Below are 25000 nucleotides of genomic sequence, written 5' to 3'. Positions count from 1 at the left end.
ACTCGTCGTATTATACGTCATAAACATAACGGCGTATTTGATTGGGTTTTGGGCCGTTATATCTCATATCAATGTCATTAATATCATCAAGCTTTTTGAATTTACAGATTATTTTTTTAAAGTTTTCTATTAACTTTTTTCAACACAAAGAAAGAAAGCACACAGAGCCAGTGGCTTCAGTAGATCAACGAAAATGTCTCAACACATAAGATAATAACTTGTTAGCTTCAGAGCTTCAAAAGAGGCAAAATCAGTTTGAACCTTTCAGCAATACCTGGTGTTGTCCTTCCACTGGCGGAGAACAATCCTCCTCACGGCAATAACAAACTGCTTTATTCTGTTTGGGAATCATTTTCACTATGTTCTTCTTTCCCTCTTGTATTGTGTTGCTGTATTATTCTACCTGCCTCTGCAATTTGCCCTCATGCACAAACTAAGCATCAATTGAACTGAACTGATAAACAGTGACGGCGAGCACCAGCAGCTGAGTTTCCTCACCATGTAGCTGAGCGCTCTGATGGGCACGTAGGAGGGCGCGGCCGAGTACACCTTGATGTTGGAGAAGAGTCCCACCTGCAGGCTGTGGCCGGGCAGCGGGGTGTCGATGTACAGGTAGCGCTGGTTCGGGGAGTGATAGGCCGACGGCTCCAGAGTCAGAACGGCCTGACTGGCTGCTGGGAGGGCGGGGTCGGCCGTCTCAAACTGCGTCAACAACAGGAAGAAGATAAGTCAACAACAAAAAACAAGTAAACAACAAGTAAAGAACTGGAAGAAGACAATAGAAAACAACAACACAACAACAACAAGTTAACAACTATAAGAAACAGAAGGATTAAAATAAGTTAACAACAAGTACATTAAACAACAATAACATCAACAAGCATGAGTGACACAAGAAGCAGAAACACCTTCAGCACCGCTCGGACTCCCTCCCTCGGCGTGTTGCAGATGAAGACAGCGAGGCCGTCTGATTGGCTGTCGACGGAGTCGGGACAGGGGAGGACCTCGCTCTCCGTCCCAGTTCTGAACAACCGTCGCTCCACCAGACGGACCTGAACCCGGTTCACCGGTTTGTCACAGTGATCTTTAACCAGCACCTGCAGAGAAATCATAAATTCACTGAATTAAAAGTTCACTTTGTTGTGAGTAACATTTCGGAATGAAATTGTCTAAAAGCGACTAAACCAGTGTTATATATTCAGTAGAGTTGTGTACCTGCGTTTCAACAGACCCAGGATAACGTTATTCACGAACCCTCACGCTGGTTATCACCTGGACGTGAACCTGAGTCTCTCAGTCTGGATATGAGCGTGTTCACATAAAAGGGGCGGGGTTTGCATCACATGACCAATCACCAACATGGACACGAGTGCTGTCAGCGGAGCGTCATATTTTACAAATGAAGAGTAAACTACAATATTATACAAATACCAAGAAGTTTAACATAAACCAGGAAAAAAGTAACAGTTTAAACTGCCAAATGCAGGAAGAACAGCTGGACAAAAGTCTGTGTGAATGTGTATGAATAGATATATGATATCACTGCCCATCGAGGGCACGAGTAGATCTCGCTATAATTACATTTGTGTTTTTTCATTATACAGTCAGAGATTTTTTGCTCTTCTTTCAGCATTTGGCATTTTAAACTGTGTTGCTTTTAGCTGGATTATGACTTTATATAACCTATAACTTATTATTATTATTTTACGATCCGTAATTGATCAGCCAGCGCTGCTTTTACACAAATTGATTTCTTATCTGGAACATAACTGGAGCAGGTTCAGTCTGCAGCATCATGGAGATCTACCCTGGTAAGAAGTGAACCACCGTCGTAGGACTGAAAACCCAGCAGGGTGAACCCAAAACCTGCTTCTAGTCCAGGCCTCTCCTCTCCTTTTTTTAACTCTATATTTGAAGGATGAAGGATTTTAGTCCTCGGACGTCTGGATCTTAAGTTCTCACAGAAACAAGCTGACAAACATTAGCGGCAGCCGAACAGCGTGCAGGAGAAACTCTGATGTTTAACCTTTGAATCAGAGAGAGGAGGAGAGAAGAACTCCCATGATGCACCGCTGCTGCACCACCACACCAAACTCCCATGATGCACCGCTTCTGCACCACCACACCAAACTCCAGCTTTCACTGTTGTTTTCATCCAGAGATCCAGAGTGGCAGAAAACTACAGCTTGAACGTTTAAAGGGCCAGACACACACCTGGATGGTATAAGGAAGACCAGGTTTGATGAAGGGGGGCGTGGACAACAGGCTCAGCCTGTACGGTGATTTGACGAACTTCACTGCAGCAAACTCCGCCTCCTGAGTGATGCCACCTGAGAGACAGAAGGGGGGGAAGGGGGGCTGTGAGTAGAAATCTGATTCCTGTCTCTAAGTGACAAAACCTACGTGTTCAGAGTTGCATACTAAAGTACCGCTCACTAAAGTAGAGCTCACTAAAGTACCGCTCACTAAAGTACAGCTCACTAAAGTGCTGATCACTAAAGTGCTGCTCACGAAAGTACAGCTCACTAAAGTACAGCTCACTAAAGTACAGCTCACTAAAGTGCTGCTCACTAAAGTACAGCTCACTAAAGTGCTGCTCACTAAAGTACCGCTCACTAAAGTGCAGCTCACTAAAGTGCTGCTCAATAAAGTACAGCTCACTAAAGTACAGCTCACTAAAGTGCTGCTCACGAAAGTACAGCTCACTAAAGTACTGCTCACTAAAGTACAGCTCACTAAAGTACAGCTCACTAAAGTGCTGCTCACGAAAGTACAGCTCACTAAAGTACTGCTCACTAAAGTACAGCTCACTAAAGTACTGCTCACTAAAGTACAGCTCACTAAAGTACAGCTCACTACAGTACTGATCACTAAAGTACAGCTCACTAAAGTGCAGCTCACTAAAGTGCAGCTCACTAAAGTACAGCTCACTACAGTACAGCTCACTAAAGTGCAGCTCACTAAAGTGCAGCTCACTAAAGTACAGCTCACTAAAGTGCTGCTCACTAAAGTACAGCTCACTAAAGTACCGCTCACTAAAGTGCCGATCACTAAAGTGCAGCTCACTAAAGTGCAGCTCACTAAAGTGCTGCTCACTAAAGTGCAGCTCACTAAAGTGCTGCTCACTAAAGTACTGATCACTAAAGTGCAGTTCACTAAAGTATAGCTCACTAAAGTATAGCTCACTAAAGTGCAGCTCACTAAAGTGCAGCTCACTAAAGTGCTGCTCACTAAAGTACTGATCACTAAAGTACCGCTCACTAAAGTACCGCTCACTAAAGTACAGCTCACTAAAGTGCTGCTCACTAAAGTACAGCACACTAAAGTGCAGCTCACTAAAGTACAGCTCACTAAAGTGCGGCTCACTAAAGTGCAGCTCACTACAGTACAGCTCACTAAAGTGCAGCTCACTAAAGTGCAGCTCACTAAAGTACAGCTCACTAAAGTGCTGCTCACTAAAGTACAGCTCACTAAAGTACCGCTCACTAAAGTGCCGATCACTAAAGTGCAGCTCACTAAAGTGCAGCTCACTAAAGTGCTGCTCACTAAAGTGCAGCTCACTAAAGTGCTGCTCACTAAAGTACTGATCACTAAAGTGCAGTTCACTAAAGTATAGCTCACTAAAGTATAGCTCACTAAAGTGCAGCTCACTAAAGTGCAGCTCACTAAAGTGCTGCTCACTAAAGTACTGATCACTAAAGTACCGCTCACTAAAGTACCGCTCACTAAAGTACAGCTCACTAAAGTGCTGCTCACTAAAGTACAGCACACTAAAGTGCAGCTCACTAAAGTACAGCTCACTAAAGTGCGGCTCACTAAAGTACAGCTCACTAAAGTGCTGCTCAATAAAGTACAGCTCACTAAAGTACAGCTCACTAAAGTGCTGCTCACGAAAGTACAGCTCACTAAAGTACAGCTCACTAAAGTGCTGATCACTAAAGTACAGCTCACTAAAGTACTGCTCACTAAAGTACAGCTCACTAAAGTGCAGCTCACTAAAGTGCAGCTCACTAAAGTACAGCTCACTACAGTACAGCTCACTAAAGTGCAGCTCACTAAAGTGCAGCTCACTAAAGTGCAGCTCACTAAAGTACAGCTCACTAAAGTGCTGCTCACTAAAGTACAGCTCACTAAAGTACCGCTCACTAAAGTGCTGATCACTAAAGTGCAGCTCACTAAAGTGCAGCTCACTAAAGTGCTGCTCACTAAAGTGCAGCTCACTAAAGTATAGCTCACTAAAGTGCAGCTCACTAAAGTGCAGCTCACTAAAGTGCTGCTCACTAAAGTACTGATCACTAAAGTACCGCTCACTAAAGTACCGCTCACTAAAGTACAGCTCACTAAAGTGCTGCTCACTAAAGTACAGCTCACTAAAGTGCTGCTCACTAAAGTACTGCTCACTAAAGTGCTGATCACTAAAGTACAGCTCACTAAAGTGCTGCTCACTAAAGTGCTGATCACTAAAGTGCTGCTCACTAAAGTGCTGATCACTAAAGTACAGCTCACTAAAGTGCTGATCACTAAAGTGCTGCTCACTAAAGTGCTGATCACTAAAGTGCTGCTCACTAAAGTGCTGATCACTAAAGTACAGCTCACTAAAGTACAGCTTACTAAAGTACAGCTCACTAAAGTGCTGATCACTAAAGTGCTGATCACTAAAGTGCTGCTCACTAAAGTGCAGCTCACTAAAGTACAGCTCACTAAAGTACAGCTCACTAAAGTGCTGATCACTAAAGTGCTGATCACTAAAGTGCTGCTCACTAAAGTGCAGCTCACTAAAGTACCGCTCACTAAAGTACAGCTCACTAAAGTGCTGATCACTAAAGTACAGCTCACTAAAGTGCTGATCACTAAAGTGCTGATCACGAAAGTACAGCTCACTAAAGTACAGCTCACTAAAGTACAGCTCACTAAAGTACCGCTCACTAAAGTACAGCTCACTAAAGTGCTGATCACTAAAGTGCTGATCACTAAAGTGCTGCTCACGAAAGTACAGCTCACGAAAGTACAGCTCACTAAAGTACAGCTCACTAAAGTACAGCTCACTAAAGTGCTGCTCACTAAAGTACAGCTCACTAAAGTACAGCTCACTAAAGTGCTGCTCACTAAAGTACAGCTCACTAAAGTGCTGCTCACGAAAGTACAGCTCACTAAAGTACAGCTCACTAAAGTACAGCTCACTAAAGTACAGCTCACTAAAGTGCTGCTCACTAAAGTACAGCTCACTAAAGTACAGCTCACTAAAGTGCTGCTCACTAAAGTGCTGCTCACTAAAGTACAGCTCACTAAAGTACTGCTCACTAAAGTACAGCTCACTAAAGTACAGCTCACTAAAGTGCAGCTCACTAAAGTACAGCTCACTAAAGTACAGCTCACTAAAGTGCAGCTCACTAAAGTACAGCTCACTAAAGTACAGCTCACTAAAGTACAGCTCACTAAAGTGCTGCTCACTAAAGTACAGCTCACTAAAGTGCTGCTCACTAAAGTACAGCTCACTAAAGTACCGCTCACTAAAGTGCTGATCACTAAAGTGCAGCTCACTAAAGTGCAGCTCACTAAAGTATAGCTCACTAAAGTGCAGCTCACTAAAGTGCAGCTCACTAAAGTGCTGCTCACTAAAGTACTGATCACTAAAGTACCGCTCACTAAAGTGCTGATCACTAAAGTGCAGCTCACTAAAGTGCAGCTCACTAAAGTACTGATCACTAAAGTACCGCTCACTAAAGTGCTGCTCACTAAAGTGCAGCTCACTAAAGTATAGCTCACTAAAGTGCAGCTCACTAAAGTGCAGCTCACTAAAGTGCTGCTCACTAAAGTGCAGCTCACTAAAGTATAGCTCACTAAAGTGCAGCTCACTAAAGTGCAGCTCACTAAAGTGCTGCTCACAAAAGTACTGATCACTAAAGTACCGCTCACTAAAGTACCGCTCACTAAAGTACAGCTCACTAAAGTGCTGCTCACTAAAGTACAGCTCACTAAAGTGCAGCTCACTAAAGTACCGCTCACTAAAGTACAGCTCACTAAAGTGCTGATCACTAAAGTACAGCTCACTAAAGTGCTGATCACTAAAGTGCTGCTCACGAAAGTACAGCTCACTAAAGTACAGCTCACTAAAGTACAGCTCACTAAAGTGCTGCTCACTAAAGTACAGCTCACTAAAGTACAGCTCACTAAAGTGCTGATCACTAAAGTGCTGATCACTAAAGTGCTGATCACTAAAGTGCTGCTCACGAAAGTACAGCTCACTAAAGTACAGCTCACTAAAGTGCAGCTCACTAAAGTGCTGATCACTAAAGTGCTGATCACTAAAGTGCTGATCACTAAAGTGCTGCTCACGAAAGTACAGCTCACTAAAGTGCTGCTCACTAAAGTACAGCTCACTAAAGTACTGCTCACTAAAGTACAGCTCACTAAAGTACAGCTCACTAAAGTACAGCTCACTAAAGTGCTGCTCACTAAAGTACAGCTCACTAAAGTACAGCTCACTAAAGTGCTGCTCACTAAAGTGCTGCTCACTAAAGTACAGCTCACTAAAGTACTGCTCACTAAAGTACAGCTCACTAAAGTACAGCTCACTAAAGTGCAGCTCACTAAAGTACAGCTCACTAAAGTACAGCTCACTAAAGTGCAGCTCACTAAAGTACAGCTCACTAAAGTACAGCTCACTAAAGTACAGCTCACTAAAGTGCTGCTCACTAAAGTACAGCTCACTAAAGTGCTGCTCACTAAAGTACAGCTCACTAAAGTACCGCTCACTAAAGTGCTGATCACTAAAGTGCAGCTCACTAAAGTGCAGCTCACTAAAGTATAGCTCACTAAAGTGCAGCTCACTAAAGTGCAGCTCACTAAAGTGCTGCTCACTAAAGTACTGATCACTAAAGTACCGCTCACTAAAGTGCTGATCACTAAAGTGCAGCTCACTAAAGTGCAGCTCACTAAAGTACTGATCACTAAAGTACCGCTCACTAAAGTGCTGCTCACTAAAGTGCAGCTCACTAAAGTATAGCTCACTAAAGTGCAGCTCACTAAAGTGCAGCTCACTAAAGTGCTGCTCACTAAAGTGCAGCTCACTAAAGTATAGCTCACTAAAGTGCAGCTCACTAAAGTGCAGCTCACTAAAGTGCTGCTCACAAAAGTACTGATCACTAAAGTACCGCTCACTAAAGTACCGCTCACTAAAGTACAGCTCACTAAAGTGCTGCTCACTAAAGTACAGCTCACTAAAGTGCAGCTCACTAAAGTACCGCTCACTAAAGTACAGCTCACTAAAGTGCTGATCACTAAAGTACAGCTCACTAAAGTGCTGATCACTAAAGTGCTGCTCACGAAAGTACAGCTCACTAAAGTACAGCTCACTAAAGTACCGCTCACTAAAGTGCAGCTCACTAAAGTACAGCTCACTAAAGTACAGCTCACTAAAGTGCTGATCACTAAAGTGCTGCTCACGAAAGTACAGCTCACTAAAGTACAGCTCACTAAAGTACCGCTCACTAAAGTGCAGCTCACTAAAGTACAGCTCACTAAAGTACAGCTCACTAAAGTACAGCTCACTAAAGTACAGCTCACTAAAGTGCTGCTCACTAAAGTACAGCTCACTAAAGTACAGCTCACTAAAGTGCTGATCACTAAAGTGCTGATCACTAAAGTGCTGCTCACGAAAGTACAGCTCACTAAAGTACAGCTCACTAAAGTGCAGCTCACTAAAGTGCTGATCACTAAAGTGCTGATCACTAAAGTGCTGATCACTAAAGTGCTGCTCACGAAAGTACAGCTCACTAAAGTACAGCTCACTAAAGTACAGCTCACTAAAGTGCTGCTCACTAAAGTACAGCTCACTAAAGTGCAGCTCACTAAAGTACAGCTCACTAAAGTACAGCTCACTAAAGTGCAGCTCACTAAAGTGCTGCTCACTAAAGTACAGCTCACTAAAGTACAGCTCACTAAAGTGCTGCTCACTAAAGTGCAGCTCACTAAAGTACAGCTCACTAAAGTACAGCTCACTAAAGTACAGCTCACTAAAGTGCTGATCACTAAAGTACAGCTCACTAAAGTGCAGCTCACTAAAGTACGGCTCACTAAAGTACAGCTCACTAAAGTACAGCTCACTAAAGTGCTGCTCACTAAAGTACAGCTCACTAAAGTGCTGCTCACTAAAGTACAGCTCACTAAAGTACCGCTCACTAAAGTGCTGATCACTAAAGTGCAGCTCACTAAAGTGCAGCTCACTAAAGTGCTGCTCACTAAAGTGCAGCTCACTAAAGTATAGCTCACTAAAGTGCAGCTCACTAAAGTGCAGCTCACTAAAGTGCTGCTCACTAAAGTACTGATCACTAAAGTACCGCTCACTAAAGTACCGCTCACTAAAGTACAGCTCACTAAAGTGCTGCTCACTAAAGTACAGCTCACTAAAGTGCTGCTCACTAAAGTACTGCTCACTAAAGTGCTGATCACTAAAGTACAGCTCACTAAAGTGCTGCTCACTAAAGTGCTGATCACTAAAGTGCTGCTCACTAAAGTGCTGATCACTAAAGTACAGCTCACTAAAGTGCTGATCACTAAAGTGCTGCTCACTAAAGTGCTGATCACTAAAGTGCTGCTCACTAAAGTGCTGATCACTAAAGTACAGCTCACTAAAGTACAGCTCACTAAAGTACAGCTCACTAAAGTGCTGATCACTAAAGTGCTGATCACTAAAGTGCTGCTCACTAAAGTGCAGCTCACTAAAGTACAGCTCACTAAAGTACAGCTCACTAAAGTGCTGATCACTAAAGTGCTGATCACTAAAGTGCTGCTCACTAAAGTGCAGCTCACTAAAGTACCGCTCACTAAAGTACAGCTCACTAAAGTGCTGATCACTAAAGTACAGCTCACTAAAGTGCTGATCACTAAAGTGCTGATCACGAAAGTACAGCTCACTAAAGTACAGCTCACTAAAGTACAGCTCACTAAAGTACCGCTCACTAAAGTACAGCTCACTAAAGTGCTGATCACTAAAGTGCTGATCACTAAAGTGCTGCTCACGAAAGTACAGCTCACGAAAGTACAGCTCACTAAAGTACAGCTCACTAAAGTACAGCTCACTAAAGTGCTGCTCACTAAAGTACAGCTCACTAAAGTACAGCTCACTAAAGTGCTGCTCACTAAAGTACAGCTCACTAAAGTGCTGCTCACGAAAGTACAGCTCACTAAAGTACAGCTCACTAAAGTACAGCTCACTAAAGTACAGCTCACTAAAGTGCTGCTCACTAAAGTACAGCTCACTAAAGTACAGCTCACTAAAGTGCTGCTCACTAAAGTACAGCTCACTAAAGTACTGCTCACTAAAGTACAGCTCACTAAAGTACAGCTCACTAAAGTGCAGCTCACTAAAGTACAGCTCACTAAAGTACAGCTCACTAAAGTGCAGCTCACTAAAGTACAGCTCACTAAAGTACAGCTCACTAAAGTACAGCTCACTAAAGTGCTGCTCACTAAAGTACAGCTCACTAAGTGCTGCTCACTAAAGTACAGCTCACTAAAGTACCGCTCACTAAAGTGCTGATCACTAAAGTGCAGCTCACTAAAGTGCAGCTCACTAAAGTGCTGCTCACTAAAGTACTGATCACTAAAGTACCGCTCACTAAAGTGCTGATCACTAAAGTGCAGCTCACTAAAGTGCAGCTCACTAAAGTACTGATCACTAAAGTACCGCTCACTAAAGTGCTGCTCACTAAAGTGCAGCTCACTAAAGTATAGCTCACTAAAGTGCAGCTCACTAAAGTGCAGCTCACTAAAGTGCTGCTCACTAAAGTGCAGCTCACTAAAGTATAGCTCACTAAAGTGCAGCTCACTAAAGTGCAGCTCACTAAAGTGCTGCTCACAAAAGTACTGATCACTAAAGTACCGCTCACTAAAGTACCGCTCACTAAAGTACAGCTCACTAAAGTGCTGCTCACTAAAGTACAGCTCACTAAAGTGCAGCTCACTAAAGTACCGCTCACTAAAGTACAGCTCACTAAAGTGCTGATCACTAAAGTACAGCTCACTAAAGTGCTGATCACTAAAGTGCTGCTCACGAAAGTACAGCTCACTAAAGTACAGCTCACTAAAGTGCTGATCACTAAAGTGCTGATCACTAAAGTGCTGATCACTAAAGTGCTGCTCACGAAAGTACAGCTCACTAAAGTACAGCTCACTAAAGTGCAGCTCACTAAAGTGCTGATCACTAAAGTGCTGATCACTAAAGTGCTGATCACTAAAGTGCTGCTCACGAAAGTACAGCTCACTAAAGTACAGCTCACTAAAGTACAGCTCACTAAAGTGCTGCTCACTAAAGTACAGCTCACTAAAGTGCAGCTCACTAAAGTACAGCTCACTAAAGTACCGCTCACTAAAGTGCTGCTCACTAAAGTGCAGCTCACTAAAGTATAGCTCACTAAAGTGCAGCTCACTAAAGTGCAGCTCACTAAAGTGCTGCTCACTAAAGTGCAGCTCACTAAAGTATAGCTCACTAAAGTGCAGCTCACTAAAGTGCAGCTCACTAAAGTGCAGCTCACTAAAGTGCTGCTCACAAAAGTACTGATCACTAAAGTACCGCTCACTAAAGTACCGCTCACTAAAGTACAGCTCACTAAAGTGCTGCTCACTAAAGTACAGCTCACTAAAGTGCAGCTCACTAAAGTACCGCTCACTAAAGTACAGCTCACTAAAGTGCTGATCACTAAAGTACAGCTCACTAAAGTGCTGATCACTAAAGTGCTGCTCACGAAAGTACAGCTCACTAAAGTACAGCTCACTAAAGTGCTGATCACTAAAGTGCTGATCACTAAAGTGCTGATCACTAAAGTGCTGCTCACGAAAGTACAGCTCACTAAAGTACAGCTCACTAAAGTGCAGCTCACTAAAGTGCTGATCACTAAAGTGCTGATCACTAAAGTGCTGATCACTAAAGTGCTGCTCACGAAAGTACAGCTCACTAAAGTACAGCTCACTAAAGTACAGCTCACTAAAGTGCTGCTCACTAAAGTACAGCTCACTAAAGTATAGCTCACTAAAGTGCAGCTCACTAAAGTACTGATCACTAAAGTACCGCTCACTAAAGTACAGCTCACTAAAGTGCAGCTCACTAAAGTACAGCTCACTAAAGTACAGCTCACTAAAGTGCTGCTCACTAAAGTACAGCTCACTAAAGTGCAGCTCACTAAAGTGCTGCTCACTAAAGTACAGCTCACTAAAGTACAGCTCACTAAAGTGCTGCTCACTAAAGTGCAGCTCACTAAAGTACAGCTCACTAAAGTACAGCTCACTAAAGTACAGCTCACTAAAGTGCTGATCACTAAAGTACAGCTCACTAAAGTGCGGCTCACTAAAGTACGGCTCACTAAAGTACAGCTCACTAAAGTACTGCTCACTAAAGTACAGCTCACTAAAGTACAGCTCACTAAAGTACAGCTCACTAAAGTGCAGCTCACTAAAGTGCAGCTCACTAAAGTGCAGCTCACTAAAGTGCAGCTCACTAAAGTGCTGCTCACTAAAGTACTGATCACTAAAGTACCGCTCACTAAAGTACCGCTAACTAAAGTGCTGCTCACTAAGTGCAGCTCACTAAAGTGCAGCTCACTAAAGTACAGCTCACTAAAGTGCAGCTCACTAAAGTGCAGCTCACTAAAGTGCAGCTCACTAAAGTGCTGCTCACTAAAGTACTGATCACTAAAGTACCGCTCACTAAAGTACCGCTAACTAAAGTACAGCTCACTAAAGTGCTGCTCACTAAAGTACAGCTCACTAAAGTGCTGCTCACTAAAGTACAGCTCACTAAAGTGCTGCTCACTAAAGTACTGATCACTAAAGTGCTGCTCACTAAAGTGCTGATCACTAAAGTGCTGCTCACTAAAGTGCAGCTCACTAAAGTACCGCTCACTAAAGTACTGCTCACTAAAGTGCTGATCACTAAAGTGCTGATCACTAAAGTACAGCTCACTAAAGTACAGCTCACTAAAGTACCGCTCACTAAAGTACAGCTCACTAAAGTGCTGCTCACTAAAGTACCGCTCACTAAAGTACAGCTCACTAAAGTACAGCTCACTAAAGTACCGCTCACTAAAGTACAGCTCACTAAAGTGCCGCTCACTAAAGTGCCGCTCACTAAAGTACAGCTCACTAAAGTACAGCTCACTAAAGTGCTGCTCACTAAAGTACCGCTCACTAAAGTACAGCTCACTAAAGTACAGCTCACTAAAGTACCGCTCACTAAAGTACAGCTCACTAAAGTGCCGCTCACGAAAGTACAGCTCACTAAAGTACAGCTCACTAAAGTACAGCTCACTAAAGTGCTGCTCACTAAAGTACCGATCACTAAAGTACCGCTCACTAAAGTACCGCTCACTAAAGTGCAGCTCACTAAAGTGCAGCTCACTAAAGTGCAGCTCACTAAAGTGCTGATCACTAAAGTGCTGATCACTAAAGTGCCGATCACTAAAGTGCCGCTCACTAAAGTACAGCTCACTAAAGTGCCGATCACTAAAGTGCCGATCACTAAAGTGCCGCTCACTAAAGTACAGCTCACTAAAGTGCCGATCACTAAAGTGCCGATCACTAAAGTGCCGCTCACTAAAGTGCCGCTCACTAAAGTGCCGATCACTAAAGTGCCGCTCACTAAAGTGCCGATCACTAAAGTGCCGCTCACTAAAGTGCCGATCACTAAAGTGCCGCTCACTAAAGTGCCGCTCACTAAAGTGCCGCTCACTAAAGTGCAGCTCACTAAAGTGCAGCTCACTACAGTGCAGCTCACTACAGTGCAGCTCACTAAAGTGCAGCTCACTAAAGTGCCGCTCACTAAAGTGCCGCTCACTAAAGTGCAGCTCACTAAAGTGCAGCTCACTAAAGTGCAGCTCACTACAGTGCAGCTCACTACAGTGCAGCTCACTAAAGTGCAGCTCACTAAAGTGCAGCTCACTAAAGTGCCGCTCACTAAAGTGCAGCTCACTAAAGTGCAGCTCACTAAAGTGCCGCTCACTAAAGTGCAGCTCACTAAAGTGCAGCTCACTAAAGTACAGCTCACTAAAGTACAGCTCACTAAAGTGCAGCTCACTAAAGTGCTGCTCACTAAAGTACAGCTCACTACAGTACAGCTCACTAAAGTGCAGCTCATTAAAGTGCTGCTCACTAAAGTACAGCTCACTAAAGTACCGCTCACTAAAGTGCAGCTCACTAAAGTGCAGCTCACTAAAGTGCTGCTCACTAAAGTGCAGCTCACTAAAGTATAGCTCACTAAAGTGCAGCTCACTAAAGTGCAGCTCACTAAAGTGCCGCTCACTAAAGTGCCGCTCACTAAAGTGCCGCTCACTAAATGAACGATTATCACATGACAGCGGCTCGGTCACATATTTGGATAAACTGACCACATAATGAGAATCTAAATGGTAACTTTCTCGCCTAAAAACATATTAAAACTTAATAACGCGACATATTAACAGCTTTTAGCCTGGATCAACATCTCTGCTGTTGCATAGTCTGAAGAGACGCAATGCATTGTGGGGAAGTTAAGTATGTGCAATAAGCTCATGTCTCCTACTCAGACTGCTAATGTAGGATACACAAAATCACATACTACGCCGTTGGAACGTACAACAAACATTCTCTATTGGACGTCATACCTAGGGTGCGTTTGCTTATCCCACCTGACGCTCTACACATGATAATGACATTATGAGCGTTTATCTTTAAATGTCAGGACTCGGTTTAGGTTGAATATGTACCTGTGTCCTCCTGCAGCAGCACAGCGATGTACAGGTATGTTCCCACCAGACTGTTGAGGTCTTTGGGTCCGTCGTGTTTGGACAGGACCATCTCCATGTTCACAGTCACGTCCAATTCACCCGCTGAGGACAACTGAAGGACACAGAAACTGCTGACTCAAAAGGTAAAACTAGATACATGCTGTTTGAGAGGAGTGAATCAAATCTTGAACGGTTAACTATCGTGACGGTAGACTCAAGTATCAGACTTTGTGATTTTTATTCAAATCATAATGTCAACTTGAAAATGAAAATGCAAAAATACAATTAAAATTTTTAATAAAAACTCTTATAGTTTTTCTATGACCATAATAAATTAAAATGGAACAGCTATTTGAATTTCATTTCCAAAGCTCTACAGGGGAAACAGGAATTACATTTTCAAGTTTACATCATTTAATAAAGTCTCCTACGGGCTTCTGTAAGATCGGACATTTCCTGATAAAACCTTTCTAACTTTAGACTTTAGTTCTTTAACACTGAGCAGTTTGTGTGGGTCTGGTTTTATCTATATATACATGCTTTACTATCAACTAAAGAATCTAACTGGTCCTTGTGCCTTCCATAAAAGTATTATTAAATCAACTGAGTATTTAGATTCATGGACACAGACATGATTATTTGAGGACGGTCAAATATTAACAGTGTTTCTGTCTCTTACTCTCTCTCTGGTGATGGAGCTCGGGATGATAACCGGAGGATTGGTCCCGCTAACGTAGCCGTAACGCAGAAAGACTTCCCCCTCAGCCACCGGAGCACCGTGGACATACCTGAGAGAAAACACGCGTTTGGTCTCATTTACAGCTAAATAACAATTTCATTAAAATAGTTTGAGTTGTGTGTTTCTGAAGTTTCTTCACCTGGCTAAAACCTTGAAGTTGAAACGGTTGAAGTTTCCGTAGCTAACATAGTTAGCTTCTGGTTCCACAAGGATGTAGAAACTGGGAAGAACTGACACAGAACGGTTAATAATTTACATTTAATTTATACTGAACTTTACAACACTAGTTTGGTTGTAATGATATCTGATGAAGTAGTTTCTTCTTGTGTTGTTACCGTATTCTTTAACTTCAAAGTCTGCTCTCGCTGTTGTGGTGAAATCATCAGAGTAAGAAGCTTCAATGGACCAAATCCCCAACCTGGAAACACAATAATAACATTAATAACAACCTGGAAACACAATAACAACATTATTAACAACCTGGAAACACAATAACAACATTAATAACAACCTGGAAACACAATAATAACATTATTAACAACCTGGAAACACAATAACAACATTAATAACAACCTGGAAACACAATAACAACATTAATAACAACCTGGAAAACACAATAACAACATTAATAACAACCTGTGAAACACAATAATAACATTAATAACAACCTGGAAACACAATAATACATTAATAACAACCTAAAAACACAATAACAACATTATTAACAACCTGGAAACACAATAACAACATTAATAACAACCTGGAAACACAATAACAACATTATTAACAACCTGGAAACACAATAACAACATTAATAACAACCCTGGGAAACACAATAACAACATTAATAACAACCTGGAAACACAATAACAACATTAATAACAACCTTGAAACACAATAATAACATTAATAACAACCTGGAAACACAATAACAACATTAATAACAACCTGGAAACACAATAACAACATTAATAACAACCTGGAAACACAATAACAACATTAATAACAACCTGGAAACACAATAACAACATTATTAACAACCTGGAAACACAATAACAACATTAATAACAACCTGGAAACACAATAATAACATTAATAACAACCTGGAAACACAATAACAAATAAAACAACCTGGAAACACATAACACATTAATAACAACCTGGAAACACAATAACAACATTAATAACAACCTTGAAACACAATAATAACATTAATAACAACCTGGAAACACAATAATAACATTAATAACAACCTAAAAACACAATAACAACATTATTAACAACCTGGAAACATAATAACAACATTAATAACAACCTGGAAACACAATAACAACATTATTAACAACCTGGAAACACAATAACAACATTAATAACAACCTGGAAACACAATAACAACATTAATAACAACCTGGAAACACAATAACAACATTAATAACAACCTGGAAACACAATAATAACATTAATAACAACCTGGAAACACAATAATAACATTAATAACAACCTGGAAACACAATAACAACATTAATAACAACCTGGAAACACAATAATAACATTGATAACAACCTGGAAACACAATAATAACATTAATAACAACCTGGAAACACAATAATAACATTAATAACAACCTGGAAACACAATAACTAATTATGGTAATAATATTCTCTGGGAACCATCACCTTATCGTGGTGGAGAGGTCTGTGTGTCCCTATGAACCTGAGAGCTGTGTGTTGTCTGGAGCCTAGTGCTCCTGGTAGGGTCTCCCAAGGCCCACTGGTCTCAGGCGAGGGGCCAGACTAAGAATGGTTCAAAAACGACTTCATGAAAGAAAGGGAAAGGAAAGGAGAGACCCTGCCCGGAGGGGAAGCCCGGGGCCCCCGTCTGGAGCCAGGCCCAGAGAAAGGGCCCAGGTTTGCCACGGAGCCCGGTCGGGCACAGCCCGAAGAAGCTACGTGGTGCCTCCCATCCATCCATCCTGTGGGCCCACCACTCATGGGGAAACCGCTGGGGTCGGGTGTGCGCTGTCACACGGGTGGCAGTTGATGGTCAGGGACCTCGACGGACCGACCCGGGCAGCAGAGGCTGGCTCTGGGGACGTGGAACGTCACCTCTCTGTGGAGGAAGGAGCCGGAACTCGTGCGGGAGGTGGAGCGCTACCAGTTGGATCTGGTGGGGCTTACCTCCACGCACAGTCTTGGCTCTGGAACCATACTCCTGGATAGGGGTTGGACTCTATTCTCTCCGGAGTTGCCCAAGTGTGAGGCGTCGGGCCGGGGTGGGGATACTCACAAGCCCCCGCTGAGCGCCGCTACGTTGGAGTTTACCCCGGTGGACGAGAGGGTGCGCCTCCCTACGCTTCGGGTCATGGGGGAAAACTCTGACTGTGTTTGTGCCTATGCCCAAACTGCAGTTCTGAGTATTCGGCCTTCTGGAGACCCTGAATGGAGCCCTGCAGGGGGCTCAGTAGGGGACTCCGTAGTCTGCTGGGAGACTTCAACGCAAACGTGGGAAACGGATGGAGACACCTGGAGAGGGTGATTGGGAGGAAGGGCCTCCCTGATCTAAACCGAACGGTTGTTTGTGTTGAACTTCTGTGTAGTCATGGAATGACCATAACAAACACCATGTTCGAACATAAGGATGCTCATAAGTGCACGTGGTACCAGAGCACCCTAGGCCAAAGGTCAATGATCGATTTTATAATCGTAGAAGAGGAGAGGTGAGACAAACAGCTGTCAGCTAAAGTTTCTAATATCATTATTTGACAACATATTTATACAGAAATCATGTAAAAACATTTACAAAGATTAGAAGTTTTGTTTCTAATATTTTCTAACAGGCGTCGCCTGAGACCCAATTTGGGCCTCAACCCATAGCTTAACATACATTAATAATATTAATAATAATAACAAAATATTTTACATTCCAGGCTCTGCCTATTTTAAAAGTGATTCTTTAAAGGGATCTGGTGAGTTTTTAGGTGGTAACATACGTTTACGTGAACTTCACAGCCTCCAGACTCCGTTGATAAAAACATAAATTTGACCTCTGACCCCTGCAGTTCGTGTTCTATCATCGTTAGTTTGTTATTGTGGGACTTTCAGATCCAAAGTAACGCCGTAATGTTTGCTTAGCTGCTGTGCTGGAAAGCCCTCTGCTGTCAGTAACACACTGACGATAGCAGGACTCGTACCACCTCAACACGTCCCGTCCAGAGAGCAGGAGCTCTGCACGGTGTCCTCTGAGCCTCAGCGCTCCGACTTCTCAACAAACAAAAACTTTTCACAGAAAACCATTTTGCATGCAAACCAACGCACGACATTATCGTCTCACAGATTTATACTGACATGGGCTAATAATGTCCCATCATGCAACTGTTTTATGAATCAGAGTTTCAGTGTGAAGAGACGCTGAAGTGTATAATAAACGTGTGTGTGCATGCATATAATGTACAAACGTCTTTGATGTTTAGATAATGTTGGAGAGTTTTCTTTGTAAATTATTACTCAGGGTGACCACAATCGTTCTCTAAACAAGTTTTGTTTCAATTTACCACGTCAACCACGTGTTTCCGTAATCGTATGGGAACTTAGCTTTAGCTCCCTGGGTAGTGGTATTCTGTGTGTCTGTCCATCACAGCACCATGGTGGGAATATGGTGAACCAGTGATGCCGGGTGAGGCATGGCGGTCAGATGTGGTGGGTGAAGCGGAGGTGAGTGAGCTGCGTGCACCATCACGCCCCCTACTGCGGCAGCGGCCGCGGCTGCGGCGGCGGCAGCGGCGGCAGCGGCCCCGGTGGGCCGGTGCCTGGCGCTCTTCTGGTGCGCCCGCAGGCCGGCCAGCTGCGAGTACGCCGACTGGCAGACGTGGCACTTGTACGGACGCTCGCCGGTGTGCAGCCGGACGTGGTTCCTCAGCGTGGACGACTGGCTGAAGCGGCGGTTACAGAAGCGGCACACGAACGGTTTTGTCCAGCGTGTGGATGCGCATGTGGGAGCGCAGGTTGCTGCGGGAGTTGAAGCCGCGGTGGCAGATGACGCAGCGCATGCGGCCCACACTGGAGGAGGAGGACGAGGAGGACGAGGACGAGGAGGAAGAGGACGAGGAAGAGGAAGAGCCTTCACAGGTGTGAAACTCATCTGGGAGGAGGAGGAGAAAATATTCAGACTGATGTTCGAATTATAAATACGGAAGCAAAAAAAAGTCTAAATCCGATTTTAAATAGTTTTCTCTTCTGAAGTCATGACATAGAAAATGATCAAACCTTTTATTTCACCTGTTCTCAAGAACTTGATTATTTTATTCTCATCTGTGAAGAGTCTTGGCAGAAAAATAATTAAAATATTTATTTTTCATCATTATTTTATTTCTTTATTAATCTATGAAAGCTTTGGATCATTTATCTAAGTTTTAAACAATTGTGAATACAGGTGGAAAAAGTACTTTTTTAAAATGGTGTTTGTTGTTGTAATACGATGTTCGGCCACTAGAGGCGGCAGCACCACTCCATGTTCTAAACACTGAAAACATTCATGTTTTCTTCCAGGTGAGTTTTAATTTCTCCATCTAAACACAATAAATATTTTGTCTGTTAGCAAGTAATTTAACATGACTGTCATGTCTTAGCTAGAAATGGATTTTAATCGGCGCTAATCTGCCGATGTTAGTGGTGTTTAGCACACGGTGCTTCAGTCTCTTGTGGCTGAAATGAGTACTACAACAACAAACACTTTTTTCTCACCTGTTTTGACATTTGACATTTTTTTTAAAGGAACCTAGAAACATTGGTCATATATGCACCAGCTAAGTGAGCGAGAGAGGCAGCAGGATCCTAACTGAACGGATTTTCTTGCAGCTTGTTGGAAACTTCACATTTATTATTATTGTTTGACTGGCTCTAAACTATCAAGCCAAGAGAGCCACATCATTACAGGTTTAGTGCAGTTTCAGATTAGTGTATAAATTCTTTACCGGTTTTTGTCTTCTTGCTCTGTTCTTCGTCTCCTCCAGGAATTCCAGGGATTCCCAGGAACGTGTTGTGGGAGTTTCCGTACCAGACGAGCAGCTCCTGGTCCGGAGGAATCGTCTGAGGAGGGAAAACATGGAGGTTCAAATCTGTCTTTAAAAAACACTGAATGTTTCCTGTCGACAGACAAAAACATTGAGACTTTCCAGAACATCTTCTTCAGACGAGAGGAAGCATGAGAACATCATAGTGTGTGTGTGTGTAACTGTGTGTGTAGATTTAAACTCTCCACAGCTACATTACATAACGCCTCATGTACATATTAAACACTTGTAATATAAACTGTGTTGATGTGAGTCATGAAGTGGGGAAGCTTCATGATATCTGTTAGTTACATGTTTGACCCTGTTCACCTGTAGTGTGTACAACATGTATGACCCTGTTCACCTGTAGTGTGTACAACATGTTTGACCCTGTTCACCTGTAGTGTGTACAACATGTATGACTCTGTTCACCTGTAGTGTGTACAACATGTATGACTCTGTTCACCTGTAGTGTGTACAACATGTATGACCCTGTTCACCTGTAGTGTGTACAACATGTATGACCCTGTTCACCTGTAGTGTGTACAACATGTATGACTCTGTTCACCTGTAGTGTGTACAACATGTATGACTCTGTTCACCTGTAGTGTGTACAACATGTATGACTCTGTTCACCTGTAGTGTGTACAACATGTATGACTCTGTTCACCTGTAGTGTGTACACATGTATGACCCTGTTCACCTGTAGTGTGTACACATGTATGACCCTGTTCACCTGTAGTGTGTACAACATGTTTGACCCTGTTCACCTGTAGTGTGTACAACATGTATGACTCTGTTCACCTGTAGTGTGTACAACATGTATGACTCTGTTCACCTGTAGTGTGTACAACATGTATGACTCTGTTCACCTGTAGTGTGTACAACATGTATGACTCTGTTCACCTGTAGTGTGTACAACATGTATGACTCTGTTCACCTGTAGTGTGTACAACATGTATGAATGTTACAATACATATCTTTAAAGGAGCTTTTCTCTAAAGGAGCTTTTCTCACACTCTTCAGCAGAAGTCTCCACTTCAGCAGCACTTACATACACCAAACTTTCCACTTTCATTCCTCTCTATATTCTGAAGCTTTGTGCAGAGGGCTTTGTTCACATGTCACTCACAGCTCATGTTATACACGCTACACTCACTACATGCAGGAGATGCACTAAGTTCTGTGTGTTGACAGGATTTAGTGATTTATGGAGTGATACAAAGACAGATCCAGAATCTGTACAAACCTTTGACATGTGAACAACATGAAACACTTTGAACCTGCTTCATCCAGACTTCTCTTTAGATCTGATATCTATTTGTTAAATAATGTATTTGACCTTAACATCGGAGGGTAATCTTGAGTGTTTCAGCCAGCAGAGGGCGACACACACCTGAACTCTTCTTCTCTTCTGCTGAAGACTCAAAAACCCTAAAAACTTTCAGCATCTTCTTCTATTTTTCTGTTTTTAAGCAAAAATGCCCAAAACTGACCGACTGTTTTCAGCCTCTTGGTTTTAAAAATGTTGTTTTTCTTTGTCTTGTATGAGATAATACATTTTTTGAGTCTTTTGAATTTGTCCTCTTCAGATATTTTGATGAACATTTTTACTATTATTACTATAAAACTATTTAAGTCCATCCTTCCGCCGACAGGCGGTGCGTTCACTGACCTCCACAGCCTTGTAGAAGATGCTGCTGCCGATCTGCACCACCTCCAGGTTCTGCTCCTGCTCGTTCCGCGCACACTTGATGTACGTCATCCAGCTCCTCTGGTCCTCCTGACTCGCGTCGATGAAGTACCTGACCGTCCCGTCCTCGTTAAACACCTGAGGGCAGAAAACATCACAAATAAACACAATAAACATTTTCACATTCTATGGCTTTATTGTTTGCACTTATTTATTATTAACTTTAGTATTCATTGTTCTGGATGTTGTTATATCAACACTTTACTGTCACTATGACGTGTTTTATTCTTTTTATTTTATTAACATTTTACAGATTTGAACATTCTAATAAAAGACGCTTTTATAAATAAAGTTTTATTAATTGATATCTTGTTTTATAACAGACCTACAGTTGTTTATTTTTATCATTTCTCTCTCAATTAGTTTCATTAATATATAATAATCTTAATGTTATGTGAATTAATATTCATCTTAATATTATTGCAGCACCGTTTCTTAAAACGTTCAAGCCAATGAAGTCACTTTGAATTAAATGGAAGCATTCAAGGGACTAAATTTAAATGTAATCTCACAATAACATTTAAATTAATTAATCAATTAGCATTTTTATTTTCACGTCAAACAAAATGCTAATTGCATTATTGAATTTTAATTTAAATGTTGACCCAATTAAAGCACAAGTTTTTACTGTAGTTGTATTAAATATATATAACTCTTAGTTAGAATAGCTGTTAGTAGCTGCAGGGCTCATTTATAGGAAGTTAATAGTTCATTTTTTGTCGTTTGTAAGAGTTGCCAAATGTACAATAATTATCGTATTTGTACGATAAATTTGCCCTCTGTACGATGTGCCATCGGTAACGCCAAAAGGTACGATCATTTTACCATTTTGTGACGTTACGTTAAAGAGTCCAGATGTACGATAACTATCAAATTTATCGTTAGCGTTTAATTTAACTTAGCCCTCCGTTTGATCAATGATGCAATAATTAGATCATTTTGTGACGCTAACAATTAGCAGATGGTTTTAGTTCCGTACGTCTGTGTTTCTCCACACGGGACGGTTTTCCAGCCCATCGTGCTCGATGTCGGCGACTATGCTGAGAAACATCAGCTACGTTAAAAAACAAAACTCGATGTGCGGAGATGTGTAGGCATTTAAATACGAGCTAGCTGATATTAAATCTTGCTCCAGTATGAAACATCTGTCTCCTGATATAAATATAAATATGAACATAAATATAAATATAAATATGAACATAAATATAAATATAAATATGAACATAAATATGAATATAAATATGAACATAAATATGAATATAAATATAAATATAAATATGAACATAAATATAAATATAAATATGAACATAAATATGAACATAAATATAAATATAAATATGAAGATAAATATGAACATAAATATAAATATGAACATAAATATAACTATAAATATAAATATGAAGATAAATATAAATATAAATATAAATATGAATATAAATATGAATATAAATATGAATATAAATATGAATATGAATATGAAGATAAATATGAATATAAATATAAATATAAATATAAATATGAACATAAATATAAATATAAATATGAATCTAAATATAAATATGAATATGAAGATAAATATAAATATGAATATGAAGATAAATATAAATATGAATATGAATATGAACATAAATATAAATATGAACATAAATATAAATATGAATATAAATATAAATATAAATATGAAGATAAATATAAATATGAATATGAACATAAATATAAATATGAACATAAATATAAATATGAATATAAATATAAATATGAAGATAAATATAAATATGAATATGAACATAAATATAAATATGAATATGAAGATAAATATAAATATGAATATGAACATAAATATAAATATGAATATAAATATAAATATAAATATGAAGATAAATATAAATATGAATATGAACATAAATATAAATATGAATATGAATATAAATATAAATATAGATATGAATATAAATATAAATGTTTGTTTACCTCCCACATGAGGTTGTTGTTCTTGTACAGGTCGATGTGTTCGGGGGAAATCAGGCGTCCGGTGAACGGTCCCATCTCTGTTCCTGCTTTGATCCACGTCTTGGAGAAAATCCCTAAACCTTCCCCTGAAACACGACAACACGCTGAGTCTGCAGGAACACGCTGACACAATATTACACTTTAATAATCTGCTTCTTCAGGTTTTTTAAAAGGTTTCTCTCCTTCAGTTTTCTTATTCATTATTTATTTAAATTATTATATTTGTAGATAGTATTATATTTGCTATTATTATTATTGTTATTTTATTTATGTATTTTAATTCTAGCATGTTATAATGAACATGAATATGTTATTACTTTAAATGTGTAAATGTTTGAAAACCCAATAAAAACATTTAAATATAAAGTTTATCTCTGAAAAAGAATGGCAACTATTTATGGACTCTAACAATAAAAATATGGTATTTATTTAATTTTCATCTTTAGTAAATCAAAGCATTTAAAGCCTGAGAAGGTTTGTAACACCCTCATGCTCAGAGCTGCAGAGAGACGGAGGTAAAGATCCAGAGCAGCTTTAAATCACCTATAAACTATTTATTTAGTACATTTTGTTGTAATTGTCCTGCTCAATAATAAAGATGTGTCACATTAAAACACAGAAACACCTTTTAATATATAGTAATAAGAGTTTACCTGGGACTGAGCTCTGAGCGATGATCACCTCGCTGGGTAAAACCAGACTGGACAACTTCTGCACCTCTGAAATACATCAAACAGAAATGTATTAATTTTCACTCTAAACACGTCGAACATTAGTTTCTTCTCCTAAAAACTGAACTTTGATGACTAAATAAAATCTCTTCAGAGCCACAACAACATTCATTTCCGCAGATTGAACAGATGAACGTGCTTCAGTGTTGAGCTGCAGCTCTGAGTTCTTTTGGGAAAGGACTTGGTGTTCGGGATGTAAAGCTGAAGTTTCCCACAAACAGTGAAAGCAGCATGTAACTGAGCCCTGGTGTAGAGAATAAAGGAGGTTAAATGCTCATTTTTCTCCTTCAATAGCCGCATTATGTCTGCACAAGTCCCCCTGCGGCACAACGAGCTGCAGGGGGACAAATCTTAATTCATGACGGACTTTAGCTGCACAGAAAACTCAAACTGAGAGAAGTTTATGTGCAACCGAGAGAAGAAGAACAAGAGAAAAGTCTTAACAAATAAAATGCATTACAAGTTTAAAATGCAAAGAGGAACAGAGAAATGTCACAACCGGTTTCACGCTCATCGCGGAGCGTGAAACCGGTTGTGACATAAAGGAGAAAAGAGATTCAAATGGAGATAAAAGTGGAAGATTATCCGAGTTTAGAACCAGAGAAGAAGAAAAGAAGAAACTCATAAATGCCACGAGGAGAAAGTTCAGCGGATTCGGTTCACACGACGGAGAGAAAAACGGATTTAAATTCCTGCAGAGGGAAATAAACCAGAAATAACCCGGTACTAACGGAGCGGGAGGAGGACCGGGAGGACCGGGAGGAGGACCGGGAGGGACCGGGAGGACCGGGACACCGCGAGCAAACTCCGCCGGCTCCGCGGAAAATGTTACAAACGAATTTCATTAAAAACGGAAACGAATTTCGCCAAAAAATGTAGTTAAAATATAAAGAATGAGCAGAAGACCAACAAAAGGCCGCGAGTGAAGCTTTGAAATGTATTTTAATTTAGCGCAGCAGAAAA

At 41.0% G+C, this 25000-nt stretch overlaps 2 protein-coding genes across 2 annotated transcripts in view; both read right to left on the bottom strand.

Moving 5' to 3' along the window:
- The window catches only part of LOC115005818 (complement C5), a 23457-nt gene extending 5888 nt beyond the window's left edge, over positions 1 to 17569 (bottom strand). The window contains exons 1-8 of the mRNA XM_029427781.1: positions 17547 to 17569; positions 14832 to 14914; positions 14636 to 14726; positions 14437 to 14545; positions 13737 to 13869; positions 2215 to 2330; positions 909 to 1097; positions 499 to 702 (exon numbers count right to left, since the gene is read on the bottom strand). Of these exons, the coding sequence (XP_029283641.1) occupies positions 499 to 702; positions 909 to 1097; positions 2215 to 2330; positions 13737 to 13869; positions 14437 to 14545; positions 14636 to 14726; positions 14832 to 14914; positions 17547 to 17569 (948 nt within the window). The remainder of the gene's footprint in view (positions 1 to 498; positions 703 to 908; positions 1098 to 2214; positions 2331 to 13736; positions 13870 to 14436; positions 14546 to 14635; positions 14727 to 14831; positions 14915 to 17546) is intronic.
- Positions 17217 to 25000, bottom strand: part of LOC115005820 (PR domain zinc finger protein 12-like) — an 8818-nt gene continuing 1034 nt past the window's right edge. Inside the window, 6 exon segments of the mRNA XM_029427784.1 lie at positions 17217 to 18462; positions 18464 to 18633; positions 19466 to 19580; positions 21219 to 21374; positions 23268 to 23392; positions 23960 to 24025. Of these exon segments, the coding sequence (XP_029283644.1) occupies positions 18127 to 18462; positions 18464 to 18633; positions 19466 to 19580; positions 21219 to 21374; positions 23268 to 23392; positions 23960 to 24025 (968 nt within the window). The 3' untranslated portion in view covers positions 17217 to 18126.

This window comes from Cottoperca gobio, unplaced genomic scaffold, assembly GCF_900634415.1.
Source record: "Cottoperca gobio unplaced genomic scaffold, fCotGob3.1 fCotGob3_374arrow_ctg1, whole genome shotgun sequence".
Lineage (NCBI taxonomy): Eukaryota > Metazoa > Chordata > Actinopteri > Perciformes > Bovichtidae > Cottoperca > Cottoperca gobio.
The sequence above is the reverse complement of the archived record's forward strand: the minus strand, read 5'-3'. Positions and strand labels throughout refer to the sequence as shown.